This window comes from Nyctereutes procyonoides, unplaced genomic scaffold (assembly GCF_905146905.1).
Source record: "Nyctereutes procyonoides isolate TBG_1078 unplaced genomic scaffold, NYPRO_anot_genome, whole genome shotgun sequence".
Lineage (NCBI taxonomy): Eukaryota > Metazoa > Chordata > Mammalia > Carnivora > Canidae > Nyctereutes > Nyctereutes procyonoides.
In genome coordinates, this window is record NW_026575121.1 from 9,027,434 (window position 1) to 9,041,512 (window position 14,079).

At 42.8% G+C, this 14,079-nt stretch overlaps 1 protein-coding gene across 2 annotated transcripts in view; it reads left to right on the forward strand.

Moving 5' to 3' along the window:
- VWA8 (von Willebrand factor A domain containing 8) overlaps nucleotides 1-13,853 on the forward strand; it is a 342,943-nt gene extending 329,090 nt beyond the window's left edge. For both annotated transcript variants that reach the window (XM_055335701.1, XM_055335702.1), the window contains 3 exons: nucleotides 8,635-8,733; nucleotides 9,676-9,914; nucleotides 12,442-13,853. In XM_055335701.1, coding sequence (XP_055191676.1) covers nucleotides 8,635-8,733; nucleotides 9,676-9,914; nucleotides 12,442-12,550 — 447 coding nt within the window. In that variant the 3' untranslated portion in view covers nucleotides 12,551-13,853. The remainder of the gene's footprint in view (nucleotides 1-8,634; nucleotides 8,734-9,675; nucleotides 9,915-12,441) is intronic.
- Nucleotides 13,854-14,079: the final 226 nt, after the last annotated feature.

Here is a 14,079-nt window from a genome sequence, read left to right on the forward strand (position 1 = left end):
ATGGCTCAAGACGGCATCACCTGGGGTGTCTGTAGGAATCAGCAATGTGCTCTGAGACTCCTCGCTCCCCAGTTCCAGATGCTCTTAATGTGGTCCTCCTGCAGTTATCCCTCCTTTGTAAAGGTGTCCAATCTACATTTGCTTTGAAACCTTCCGAACCCACCGGTCTGGCCCGGTGAGCTGGACTCTTCCCCGAAACCTCTCTTTTGGCATCAGCATGTGTCTCGTTTGGCTTGGGCTCGGCTCCCAAGCTCTGGGTCATTACAGTCTGGGTCCAGGAGGCTCATTTGGAGTCAGCCTCCACTTTCTACTCCATCTTAGCATGATCCATGCCAAACCACAGGGACCCTCGAGTAAGAATTGCTGAGAAGAAAAGGTAATGCAATGGCAGGACACATTTGAAAGCCATCTGGAGCTTTTAAAGTTTCTCGTAATTGGTCTACCAATTGCATTCAGTTTTTCTCTGGGACAGCATTTACAGTCAGTCTCTTAAGGCAGGAATAACATTATTTGCTAATCATCATCATAAACTCCTTCAATCTTATAATCAGCAAAACTTTTAATGTTCACAGAGCGCTTAAACAACCAGAGTGAACAGAGCAATGGTGACATTTGTGTCAACCATTGTATTTAAGTCCAGAAACATTTTTTCCCTTTATCCTCATTCCAGTTTGTTCCTTGTGATTTCTGCAAACTCCTGGGAATGTTTTCACTGTAACCTTAGAGTAGAGCTGCTTTTCAAAAGCTCTTAGTGCCTTTGTTTTTTTTCTTCAAAGTACTCCATATCACCAAAAGTTAGGTGACTGTTTCTCCTCTGCGCACTCAAGTAGCGACACCAGAAAACAGATTTATTTAGTTACTGAAAAACTGGACTTTGAAAAAAAGTACTCAAGTTTATTGTTTTTGTGGACAATGAATCATATTCTAAGGCCATGGTTTCCTAACAGGGAACCCTCGAAGGGTGTCGGGGAGCAATGGTGAGCGGAAAGGAAGTTATACACCTTCCCCTTTCATCCCCAATTAAACCAAAACAATTCCACTTATATTGATTTTGCATGATGTTTCATAATCTAGGCTTTTGTGCAATATTTCATCTGGTGAAAGACTTCCACCACTCAAAAACATTTTAAAGAGTTAAAAAAAAAAAAACACTATTCAAGAGCCAATACTGGATTGTTCTTTCTTATAGACTCTGAGGACTTTCTTTTTAGAAAAGGCTTCATCAGTCCTCAGGTACGTTTAGATGACTTTGACAAGAGAAAGCAAAGCACAGATTTTCCTATGACTAAGTGAGGCCAACTTTTTCATTCTGTTTCTAGAGTAAACCTTTGAATCTTCACAGAAGCTTGGGAGCAGGAATGGCCTTGGCCATCATTTTCACTAACCTCTTTGCTTTACAAATGAGAAAATCAAATCCAGAGAGGTTAAGTCCTCTGCTCAAGGTCACATAGCTACACTGGAAAAAGCCAGGAGTTCTAACTCCCAATTCAGGGCCCTTTATTTCTTAGTTGATGTTTTATCCCTGGTTGTTTTTTGTTTTGTTTTGTTTTTGGTTTTGGTTTTGGTTTTTTTGCAGCCATTTTATTTCTGCCCAATTAGTATTTTTACAAAGCTGTGATTCAGGACCAAATGTACCATTTACATAAAGACTCTATCTTTTCCTTCCCTTAGCACTTCATCATCCAAGTGAGGTATAATAGGCATAACTTTTCTCAAAAATATCTTGGTCAGAAAGGCTGGGTTAATTCTCAGAAGGGTGTGGAAAGATATGACTCACAAACTAGCACCTGCTGAGAAAATTTCTTCTATCAACAGTTTAGCTCAGTGTCTGTAATTAACCTTTTCCCAATGCCTCAGGAACATTTCACACATTTAGAAATCATCTTATCAGGGTTAGGCTTTGAGTAAATTCTTACTGCAACATGGGGATAAGAACAAAGAAGGGTGTACAGAGTTCTCTGGTTCCATTCAAAGTGAAGCAAGAATTCAGAATTGACTCAATTGTTGCTGTGGAAGTATTGACCAAAGAGGTTGGGGCAGGGCCGGATAGCGAGGGGAACAGTTAGGGAATGATTCTTTCTCTATGGTAAAGACATTGGATTTAGAGTCAGGGCACCTGGGTTCGACTTCCACCTCTGCTAGCACTAGATCTCTGACCTTAAGAAAGGCTGTTCATCTCTCCAAGCATTCATTTCTTCATTTGTGAAATGAGGTAAAGAATACCCACCCCAGAGACTGTGAAGAGAATCCAGATGAGATGAGATATATAGAAGCAGTTTATAAACTGTGAAGAACTATACAAACACTGACATTATATTCATTACATGTATTTCTTTCTTTCCTATACTTTCAGTGACCCTGTGAGGTTAGATAAAACAGAGATTATTCCTATTTGTCAGAGAGGTGGAGTGACTTATAACCATATAATGTTAGAGGTCATCTAACCAGTATTATTTATAAGGTACAAACAAGATTTAGGAAAGTTCAGTTTTTTGGGCAGCCCGTGTGGCTCAGTGGTTTAGCGCCGCCATCAGCTCAGGGTGTGATCCTGGAGACCCAGGATCGAGTCCCACGTCGGGTTCCCTGCATGGAGCATGCTTCTCCTTCTGCCTGTGTATCTGCCTCTCTCTTTCTCTCTGTGTCTCTCATGAATAAATAAATAAAATCTTAAAAAGAAAAGAAACGAAAAGAAAAGATACAATGACTTACCCCAGGTCAAAAAGCTTGTTAATATGAGAGGTAAGTCTAGAATCGTTGACCTTCAGATCCTTCTTTTTATATTGATTTCTATGATATGAAGAAAGGTTAGCTAGCCAGCTACTATAGCTAATTGGCTAATATTAGGGTTCTGTTGGCACCTCTCTTGACCTTTTAAGTCACATGTTCATCTTTTAAGCCTTTACTGCCCACTGTCAATGGTGCCATCTTAGAATGGTGTGCTTGGATTTCTAGGACATAAGAATTTCACACGTCATCAGTCTTGAGAAATAGCCTCCAATGATTGTCTCATACCTAGCTATAATGTGGTTGTGTAATAAAGCATAGCCTTTCCTAAAGTTAGATGATTATCCTTCCCTATAGAAATCTAAACATAAATCTTACTCATTAAAAAAAAAAAATCTTTGTTCTAAGCTGAGATTTCTTTGCAGCCCAGATATCATCAACCAGCCTTCTTATTTGCTGATAAATGTGTCTTGGACTAAAACTTAACATTTATTTTTATTTGAATACCTTTCCTTAAATGAATGAGATTTTTCAGAAGAAAATAAAGCAAAAGGGCATTTAAGCAAACTTCTAAACCAAAAAAGTATTAAAATGAGCCTTCTGTGATTGAGGCTGTTCTTACTGCTGTGGTCTAGTATTTATGTGTATGCTAAAAGCAAGACTCTACAAGGACCCAAGGGAGACCTTGAGGAGTGGAGAAATCACGATGGTATAAATTTTGGGCTACTCAAAAAAAGTTACACTCTAAATGTTAGGTGGTTTGATAACAACAGTGAGGTTCTTATTTAATGACTCTGTGATCCTGCAGGGCAGCAAGCTTGAGACCCTGTCGAGTCTGATTGGACAGTGGTCACAGCAGGAACCAGACCAGGTGAATGGCACGATCAACTGTTGGAGAATGGACATGAATGAGTTTGTGTACTTTTTTTCCTTGAGCCCAGACGGTTTTGAGGATTAGCAAATTTCTGTCTGTAAAATGTGTTGGGGTCCTTGGATGGCAGATACTAGATAATTATGACATAGAAGTATTGTTTTTAATGGAAGCTTAAAATGATCTACAGTCACACCAGGGAATGTTCCACATTTGGATGTATTTTGGATTCCTCTCAACCATTTTATTTACTTTGGGCGCAGAATAATCCCCAAGCCTGTCTGGAAAATGAGAACCAGAGCCTGCAAACCATTTCTAAGCCCCATCCTGTCCCTGAGGTGTGTCTTCTCGGCCTTTGCCGAGACACAAAGGCAGATCCTTCTGCAAATAGCACTTTCCTTACCACAAATAATTAGAAAGGGAGGGGGAAAAATAGGGGAGGAAAAAAAAAAGAAGAACAAGAAGAAAGAAAGGGAAGAAGGGAGGGAGGAAGAAAGGGAGATTGGCCATTCAGCTGTCTTTTACCTCACTTGTGTGAAAAAGTATGGTATGCTTTCTACTCCTGGGCAAATAATTAAATGGTAGGTAGGTGGGTGGGTAGGTAGGTAGAGCACGCAGTCAAGCAAATGATAGAGGGATAGTTACTAGGAGGTTTCCGAAGTATTTAATTGGCCACTATCTGTTTTTGATGTTTTTAAAGAGCATCCAACAGCTCATTTGACTGCTATTTGTTTCATAATCCACTCTTTTCTTCACAAGAACCAGGTAACATCAAGCCTATGAGCAGACCACGTGGTCAAATATGTATATCCATGCAGCCTCACCCACGGTCATCTGATTAGCAAGACTTTTAACCTCCAGTTAATAGGGAGGAGAAAGTCTAATACATTCCCAGCCCCCTTGCCTCAGCCACATCAGAGAGACCTCCCTCTGTTTCCAGGAATTGCCCTTCTCCCCTCAGGTGTAAGATCCTGTTTAGCAGATTAGGTCACCAGGCCCGTAAACCAAGGCAGCCTGCCCGGTACCTTCTCAGGACAGCCTTATTCTTGGCTGCCAACAGTTCCTGCCGTGACCATTGTCAAATCAGACTTGATAGAGCCTGGAGCGTGCTGCCATGGAGGGACCAGGCAAGCTGTCCCCACATCCGTGCCAGTGCCAGCGCTCGGGGGGCACCCGAGGCATCCACCGAAGCCAGCACTTTGGTGCAGATAGCCGTTGTCAAGAGCCGTACAGCTTTGAGGGTTCAAATTCTGTGACCTTTTCCATCAGATTGATAGCAGACTCTCCTAAGGACATGTTTTTTTCACACATGGAATTTATTACATCCTTAGGAAGCATGGGGTCTCAAGCTTTTTTTTAATGCACTGGTAAATTTCTCTCACAATTCTTTTGTATCATCTTTTGTATTAATAAAAAATAGAGGGATCCCTGGGTGGCGCAGCGGTTTGGCGCCTGCCTTTGGCCCAGGGCGCGATCCTGGAGACCCTGGATCGAATCCCACGTCGGGCTCCCGGTGCATGGAGCCTGCTTCTCCCCGTGCCTATGTCTCTGCCTCTCTCTCTCTCTCTCTGATGACTATCATAAATAAATAAATTTAAAAAAAAAAAATAAATAAATAAATAAAAAATAGACATTAAAACCCAGCGTAGTGGCAGCCCCGGTGGCGCAGCGGTTTGGCGCTGACTGCAGCCTGGGGTGTGATCCTGGAGACCTGGGATCGAGTCCCACATCGGGCTCCCTGCATGGAACCTGCTTCCCCCCCCCCTCTCTGTCTCTATGAATAAATAAATAAAATCTTTAAAAAAATAAAAAATAAAAAAATAAAAAAAATCCAGCGTAGGTAACACACCAGCCCCTGCACAATCCCTGCTCTGGCCCTCTTCTGACCATGCCCCTCCAATGAAGTGAAGAGGCTATGGGGCCAAGGTGGATATGCCAAGTTAGAGCCATTTTTTTTTTTTTTTTACTATTTCATTTTTTTATTTGACAGCACAAGCAGGGGGAGCAGCAGGCAGAGGGAGAGGGTGAAGCAGACTCCCTGCTGAGCAGAGAGCCTGCCGTGGGGCTCAGTCCCAAGACCCCGGGATTATGACCTGAGCCCAAAGCAGATGCTTAACCAACTGAGCCACCCAGGTGCCCCCAGAGCCAATTTTTAGATCACACTCCCGGTTTCGGGGATCCCCGAGAAACCTCAGATGAGCCCAAGCCTGCTTCCAGGACCTACGTGGGTCCCTTTTCTGGGTCCATCTTCTCAGGGCAGACTGGTCAATGGTGTGAACACCCAGGTCTGATATATGGCCCGGGGACAGCTGTGTGGAGGGATATGATGGCGTGTGGGTGTGAGCAAGGGGCCGGTGCCACCCACGCCACCCTGTTCTTGCACAGAACTTCCAAGGCCCCTGTCTCTCCAGGTCATTATAATCTATATTTACTGATCAAAGAGGGAGAACAGAATATATCTTATTTAACAATTTGTGGCCTAGTTTATAGATTTTAAATATTTAGACATCTTCATTTGTTTACTTGTCCCTTCTGATTATGCACTTCTCTCTATCCTTTCCCATTTTTTTGATCTTTTTTTAAATCTCAGGAAAAGGTGTCCTCCCTCCTCCAAACTAGACCCTCTGACTGCGACCCTAATCTCCTTCCCCACTGCCCCCTCTCTGCCGCCTGCAGAATGCACAGACGCCTCTCTCCCAGCACCCGCTGTAGATGCAGTTCCATTTTCCTTTCCAATCCCACAGATTTTTCCCTAATACTGTCCCCACAAAGGCCGCTGTCAATTCTGAGGCCCCGGGCTCACTAGTCACCCTCCTCTGGGATGGCTGGGGTTAGTGTAATTCAGCACAGTTGCACAACCACTCCCTGAGACCCTGCACACAGATTCTCCAGGGCTGTCCCCTTATCCCGCTTCACCAAATGCTGTCTCCTGTGTCTTCTCCACTCGGCTCTGTGTCCTCCTTCCACCCGCCGAAGAGGATACTCCCCAGGGTTCAGTCGAAGGGATCCTCTGCTCTTCCGTCTCTATGCATTTGCCCTTGGCAGACATGTCTCGCTCCTGGCAGGGGGAACAGCCACATCTCTGAGTCTGTGAAATTTTTCTACTTCTTTTCATTTCAAGTACAGTGGTTTCAGTTACAGTATGGGGTGTTTTGTCAGCTAGCTTGGGCTAACCACCATTTATCACATGGTGGGGAAAAATGCATTCCAGCTTCCAAACAGCTTATTTGTAAAAGAATGTAGCCCACATGGGAAAGGAAAGCTTCTTATTGCCCCAACGTGATTGCATCTGTGCAATAAACACACCAGGCACACTCACATATACTAAAATTCAAAGATGAATAAGATATGGCCTCAAAGAACTCACCAGTTAAAAAGGAATAGACATGAAAAGAAATTATTGCATTCCGCTACGACACCTAGAGTCATGTTTTGCACATGGTATGTGTTCGAAAGACAGCTGTTGACTGATGGTCAGCTGGTGAGTAGAAAGCAGTGAGTCATAAGCATTTTGCTCCTCAGTAATATTCCAGATACTCCAAAAGATCTTTTGCCCACACTCAGAGTTTTCTTTGCAGATGCCCTGATTGCCCAGATACCCCAAAGTCCGTTCTAACTTTCACATGAGCATCACGAAAATTCTTAGAGGGAGATAGGAGGGAAGAAGGGAATTTGGGAGCAAACCCAACAGTTAAGAACCACCTTGCTCCAATTATAGTTGCTGCGGGTCCCAAACTTCTTTCCAAATTCCACAAAAATGCTGCACCCCACTCTCAGCTCTAGCCTTCCACGATGTGCATTGTGAGACAAAGAATTAAAAAGTTATTTCCTAAATTCAAAATATAGATGTCATCTATATGTGTGAATGTGCAACCTCTTACACGTATATGGAGAGGAAATAAAAGCCTCAAAACTTATACAACAAAACATTAAAAGATGTTATCTTTAAATAATGGGAATATGAATAATTCTTACTTTCCTCTTTGTGCTTTTCTGTAATTTCTATGGTGAACACCTTCCACTTTGCGTTCAGGATTTTAAAAAGCATCTGTGTTAGTTTTCTACTGCTGTGTAACAAATTGCTGCAAACATAGCACCTGAAAGCAATACCCGTTTCTTAGGTCCTAGTTCTGGAGTTTGGGAGTCTAGGAAGGCTCGGCTGCGTTCTCTGCTCAGGATCTCCTAAGGCCGGAACCAGGATGTCAGTCAGACAGGGCTCCTACCCAGAGGCTCTGCTGTCAAGCCCCTTTGGATTTTTGGCAGAATTCAGGTCATTGTGATTGTAGGATTGAAGTCCCTGTTTCCTTGCTGGCTGTCAGCCAGGGTCACTCCTAGATGGCCACTCTCAGGGCCTTACCCCGGAGTCCAGCCCCCCATCCCGGCCACAGACAATTCCCACATGTCACATGCCCCCCATACTTCAAGGCTTCCCTTCTGCTACCAGCCAGAAGAACTCTCTGCTTTATAGGGTTTGTATGATTAAATTAGGCGTGCCCAGATAATCTCCCTTTTTAATTAACTCCAAGTCAATTGATTAGCAGCCTTAATTACATCTGCAAGATCCCCTTTACCACATAACGTAAATAATCACAAGTAACATCCTATCACATTCACAGATCCTGCCCACACTTAAGCAGAGAGGATTATGCAGACCGTGTATAGCAGGGGCTGGGGTCTTGGGGGCCACATTGGAATTCTGGCTACCACTGTGTGTGTGTGTGTGTGTGTGTGGTGTGTGTGTGTGATTTTTTTTTGAACTCTTCTCTGAGAGTTAAGAATGGAATTCTTAGTAGCCCCTGAAGCCCTCATTATACTTTCTACCTCCTGCTGGTAGAAATCATAAGAGGATGGACCAGAAGTAAAGGAACCTGGAGTGTATCTGCCTTTGTTGATAAACACACATCCGTCTCCGTACTTCTCCACGGCCATCTGTCGAGCACTTCTGTACAGTAGCAGACCAGAGAGTTGGAGGCTTATAGGTCTGATGACAATTCTTTAGTGGACGGAGGCCTCTAACTCTCTGATTCTCTTGCCTATAGTATGACATCGTTGGACACTCTGGAGATGGCTACAACATTGGTCTAGTTCCACTTAACAAAATCCCCAAGGACAATAAGCAAAGACTAGAAATCCTGAAGGTAAGTAAATTACATCACTTCTATATCGTGAAAACTTCCCCCAGATTAGGTAAAGCATCTTCTTATCACTGAAAAGATTCGCTGAGGTAGCAGGAGATACAGAACTGTGTTCCAAACATTTGAGTGTTAAACGGAGAAAACACTCATGCCTAAAATCCTTTTCTCCACGGTACAAATTTTAAACTTTGTTCCCTACCTATTTTCCAGGGTACTCAGCATTACCCTGAGTAATACTATTATTAATAATACTGAGTAATATTATTATCAGGACTCTACAGCCTGGGTCCCCTCCTGTATCCTCTACAGGTCTTCTCAGTCCCTACATATCTCAGTAAAAGAAAAAGAATGACCCCTTTTAAGTACTTAGTATTTTCTAATGATATTTTTCACATACCTCGATCTACAATAGAAATACACACACACCGTGCGTTTAAGGTAATTGCCCCCCATTGTTCTAAGTACAGTGTTTAGTGCTACAACTTTGTTCACTAGAAATTGACCCATTCCTCATTTTTCTTCCATGTGCGTTCACAGGACTTGCCCACATTTAAGAGGAGAGGATTATGCAGGCTGTGCATAGCAGGGGCAGGAATCTCAGGGACCACCCTGGAGTTTTGCCTCCCACTGAGTGTGTGTGTGATACCAAGTTTTATGTTTTCTTACATTTTTCCCACTTTAAATGGCAGCTTGAGTTTTAAGAGCAAGTGCCAACTGGGAGAGTTTGGAAACATTCCCTGTTTCTAACAAAAGTCTTAACCGCATATAAATATCACTGTGTACTGTTGTCACTCTAAGGTGCAAATTAAATAGAACTTACTTAGAGATTTATTATTCAAGGGCAGTAATGGGTATTTGTGCTTTCTCATGGCCAATAGAAATATCATTATGTTTGTTTAAAAAGTTTCTCACCCATGGCTTCCGTGCAACATCTCTTACCCCCAGACCATGCATGCCCATGCTCAATTCTGCATGAGTGGGGACCACACGCTAGAGGGAACAGAACATGCCATCAAGGAAATAGTCAAAGAAGAAGCTGACGAGTACTTTGTCATCGTCTTAAGTGATGCAAACCTGTCACGATACGGAATACATCCTGCCAAGTTTGCCCAAATCCTGACAAGCAACCCTCAAGTAAATGCTTTTGCCATTTTCATTGGCTCTTTAGGTGATCAAGCAACCAGGTAAGCATCCCCTCCGGATCCGGCAAAGGACAGGTATAGGGACACCTGAGTACCTGCCCAGCATGTGCCATTTCATGGGATTGCCTTCACGAGGGGCAGTGGGGGAGAAAATAGAAGGGTAGGCAGTCGAGTTGCTGCAGTCAAGGAGCTGGTAGTCGATTTGAGAGGATATAATACTCTAACTGTGTTTGGATGAGCGATAATTCTAAATTGATTATTTTTCAGTCTCTACTTAAACCAACAATAGAATAACAAATTGATTTGTCCACTAATAAACTAGACAGTAGGGATCCCTGGGTGGCGCAGCGGTTTAGCGCCTGCCTTAGGCCCAGGGCGCGATCCTGGAGACCCGGGATCGAATCCCACGTCGGGCTCCCGGTGCATGGAGCCTGCTTCTCCCTCTGCCTGTGTCTTTGCCTCTCTCTCTCTCTCTCTCTGTGTGACTATCATAAATAAATAAAAATTTAAAAAAATTTATAAACTAGACAGTATTTTACATGTTTTGAACTTAACGTCAAAGTCTCAAGCTCAGTTCTAATCAGTTCATATTTGAATCATATTCAAAGTAGCAGACATCAGGGCGCCTGGGTGGCTTAGTCAAGTGTCTGCCTTTGGCTCAGGTCATGACCTCAAGGTCCTGGGATTGACTGAGCCCCACATGGGGCTCCCTGCTCAGTGGGGAGTCTGCTTCTCCCTTTCCCTCAGTGAGTTCCCTCTCTCTCTCTCTCTCTCTCTCTCTCTCTCTCATGTGGACTCTCTCTCTCTCAAATAAATACATCTTTAAAAAATAAATATAGTAGCAAACATCTACTATTTTCCTAGCAGAAGATGCTATGTATGTGTATATAAATAATATATAAAAATATATTATTATTATTAATTATTATATTATTATATTATGTATATTAAATAATATATAAAATATATTATTTATATACACATACATATAGACGTGTATATATCTCTTCTCACTGGGGACACAGGCAGGTGAAGCACGCGGAGACCGTGAAAAACAGAATATATAGTAAGATGCTACACTGAACATGTGGAATATTCAGTAGAGAAGTTTATGGCCAGATAACAGATACCATTGTAGATGAGCTAAAAGGAGAGCTCTGGAAACACTTTGATTTCTCGAACACACTAACGTATATCTTTTCAAATTATAAACAGAAAGAACTTGTGATTTTTCTCTGCTTGAAATATTTGTATGAAGCAAAAAACACAAATGAAAGTATATCTCCTCCATCCCCCCAAAACAATATTCCTGCCCAGACCACCTACCTTTCTGTTATTCCTGTCTTTTACCTGTCACTCTCTGAGGTATAGAGTCCTGTTTAGATTATGAAATGTTAAAAAAAAAAAAAAGATTATGAAATGTTTTAGTGTCCAAACAGCTTGGCATCTTTTTCTATTCCCTTCATCTCACTGCAGGATCACAGAGGGAGATTAAGAACTGCCTTACTATCATGTCGTTGCAGTCACTTTATTACAACTGACTGATTTTTCTCAGTTTTTTATTGTAGCCCCTTCTAGAACTTCCATGCCCTTGAATGCAAACCATGCCTTTTCCACTCAGATTTTCTTCAGGACCAGCCCAGTATTAAGCAGACAGCAAGTTCAACAAATACTAGTTGAGCTGAAATAGCTATTTTGTCTTTCTAGTGAACAGATCCTGTTTGAATACTTAAGAAAGTACAATAATACCCTTGTGGTTTCCTAGGGAAATGGTCCAACATCCACTGGCAAAAGATATGTTGCAGAATTAGCTGGTCGGTTACCAGGCATGCCAAATGTATGATACTACACAGGATGGTTGACTTTTATTAAATGTCATTCCAAAACCGAACTTTGTTGGCACAGTGAAAGGAGGCGTTCTTTTGGATAGAACTGTGTCTTGTACTTTGATTGCTTTCAGAAACGGCCCTTTGTTCCAAATGATAAATTGCCATTTAAAAAAATTATCATAAGCCTATGTAACCTTAGTGTCATCCAAGCTGCAACTGCGTAAGTCAGATTCCCCTTCATGTTGTATGATGTGAGGCAAAAAGAGAGAGAGAGAGAGAACCACCTGGGGTTTGGCTGGGCAGCATCTTGGGGGTGTGTTTTCTAAGGCAGGAAAAACACCTAAAAGTACACTGTGAGGCCAATGCATGTGCTGGACCCAGGTGAGCTAATCCCAGATCCTTCCCTAGGGCTCGGTTTTGCCTCGGGAATACCAGGAAATAGCAGTAATAAAAGGAAGGAAATTTCTTCTTTTCAAATTAACTGATTTTTCTCACTGAAAAGACCTCTCTTTTGGTTCACTTCTCTCAGCAGGCCTTGTCTCTGTTCTGTTGCCCTTCCAGGCCTTTCATTGCCTGGTGACAGCCCTTTGGGTTGCAGGCAGGGACAAGGTATTAGAAAGCAAAAACTTCCTTTCCTGAGAAACCATTTGGATGCCAAGGTTTGCTTGGTGAGAGGGCAGGAGGTGGAAGGGGAGCCCCCATTTGCAATGGTGATTTTCTTTCCCTCTCCCTCCTGGCAGGCTTCAGAGAACTCTACCAGCTGGCCGCTCTTTCGTCGCCATGGATACCAAGGACATCCCTCAGATTTTACAACAGATCTTCACCTCCACCATGTTGTCCACTGTTTAAGACGCGCCCTTCATCCCCCCTGATGACCCCGGGATTTGAAACAAGATGGGAGTAAGGCGTGCTGTGAAGACAGGAAGGCATCTGTAAAGTGAACCTGTGCAATGACTGGATAATTCTGGCATTCTGGCTCTTCTTGTGCTTGCTTCAGGAGTCAGAATTGAGGAAAGCAGCGGGAGAGGAGCTTGTGCATGGAAATCTACCACCACTGACGGGTTCACAGGGAAACGGGTTGCCCTGCATTTTATAAAAGGTGTCAGGGTTCATGGAAGACCGTTTGAGAACTGTGGTGCTTGGTTTGTACCCAGAAAGCTCAGAAAAGAGAATTCCTTGCTTTTGCCTTAACAGAACATCTGGTCACCTGAGGGAACAGGAGTCATTCTCATGCCATTTTCTGCCATCGAGATACAAGTCTGCGTAAACTCGCCCCACCAGGAATCATTATTTTCTCCTCCACCCTCCATCGCCCAGCAAACGATGATTTTATAGTATTAAACCCACTGAAAAGCCGCCCAGCAGCAGTATTTTATAAAAGGTCAGATCTTATTTTTCAATAATTCCATTTTCTTGGCCAAAGCTAAAAAGGAATCAAAAGATCCCTGCATTGCTTCCTTCCCCACTCGACTGTTTAAAGACTTTAAATAATGAAGAGCGACCGTCCTATTTCCGTGCTGTCAGCGTGGAAGGATAAAGGATGTCTTGCCTTGAATTTCCTGTGTCTTCTTGTTCGTCCAGCACTTCTCACAAGTGTCACGTATTTTGGTGTCCAAAATGTAAGGCTCGAAATAACAAACGCTTATGGTTTTACTTAAAGCAAAGTGAAAGCAAGGCAGTTTGTTTGAGTTGAATGGTAACTGGAGATGTCTTTAGCTATAAAACGAACAAACAAAAACACCTCTTTTTTCAAGATTGTTCTTTTTTCTTTCAAAGTGCACCTTATTCCCCACCTGCTCTTCGGCTGACCTTTATTTATCAACGGGCTCAATGTCACTTTGTTTAAAATCAAATGCTACAGCCAAAGTCAGGCTCTGTTCGACCACATAAGGACTTCCTCTTCACCGGTGATGCAGTCAGAATTGCGGGGAGTACCGATGTATGTGTGCTTTCCTGACATGGGTTGGAAAAACTAATCTTGTTAATAATATTAACTTATTTGTCCATATGTAGTGAAATTGTACAGATTCGTTTCATTTTAATCAATCATAGGAAAGAAAACACCCATTTGTTTCACCAGCCTAACCCCCTAACAACTGTCAAAGAAATAAAAGCAAATCAGATTTCCAGTGCAGTCGGGACTGCCCCATGAGCTCGCCGACTTGTCTTGTTTTTCCAGCCAGATGCTTGCTCTGTGTACTGAATCATCCAGTGATGCAATCGCAACCCAGTAAGTCCCTTTAACCCTGTACCAGCATTAGGAACGGTAGTAATAATAACAAGGGCAGCCGCCAGTGTTCACTGATGACCTAGAACGCAGCAGGGATGCTAAGTGGGTCCATTCAGGGGTGGGTCCGTTCAGTCCTCACAACGATATC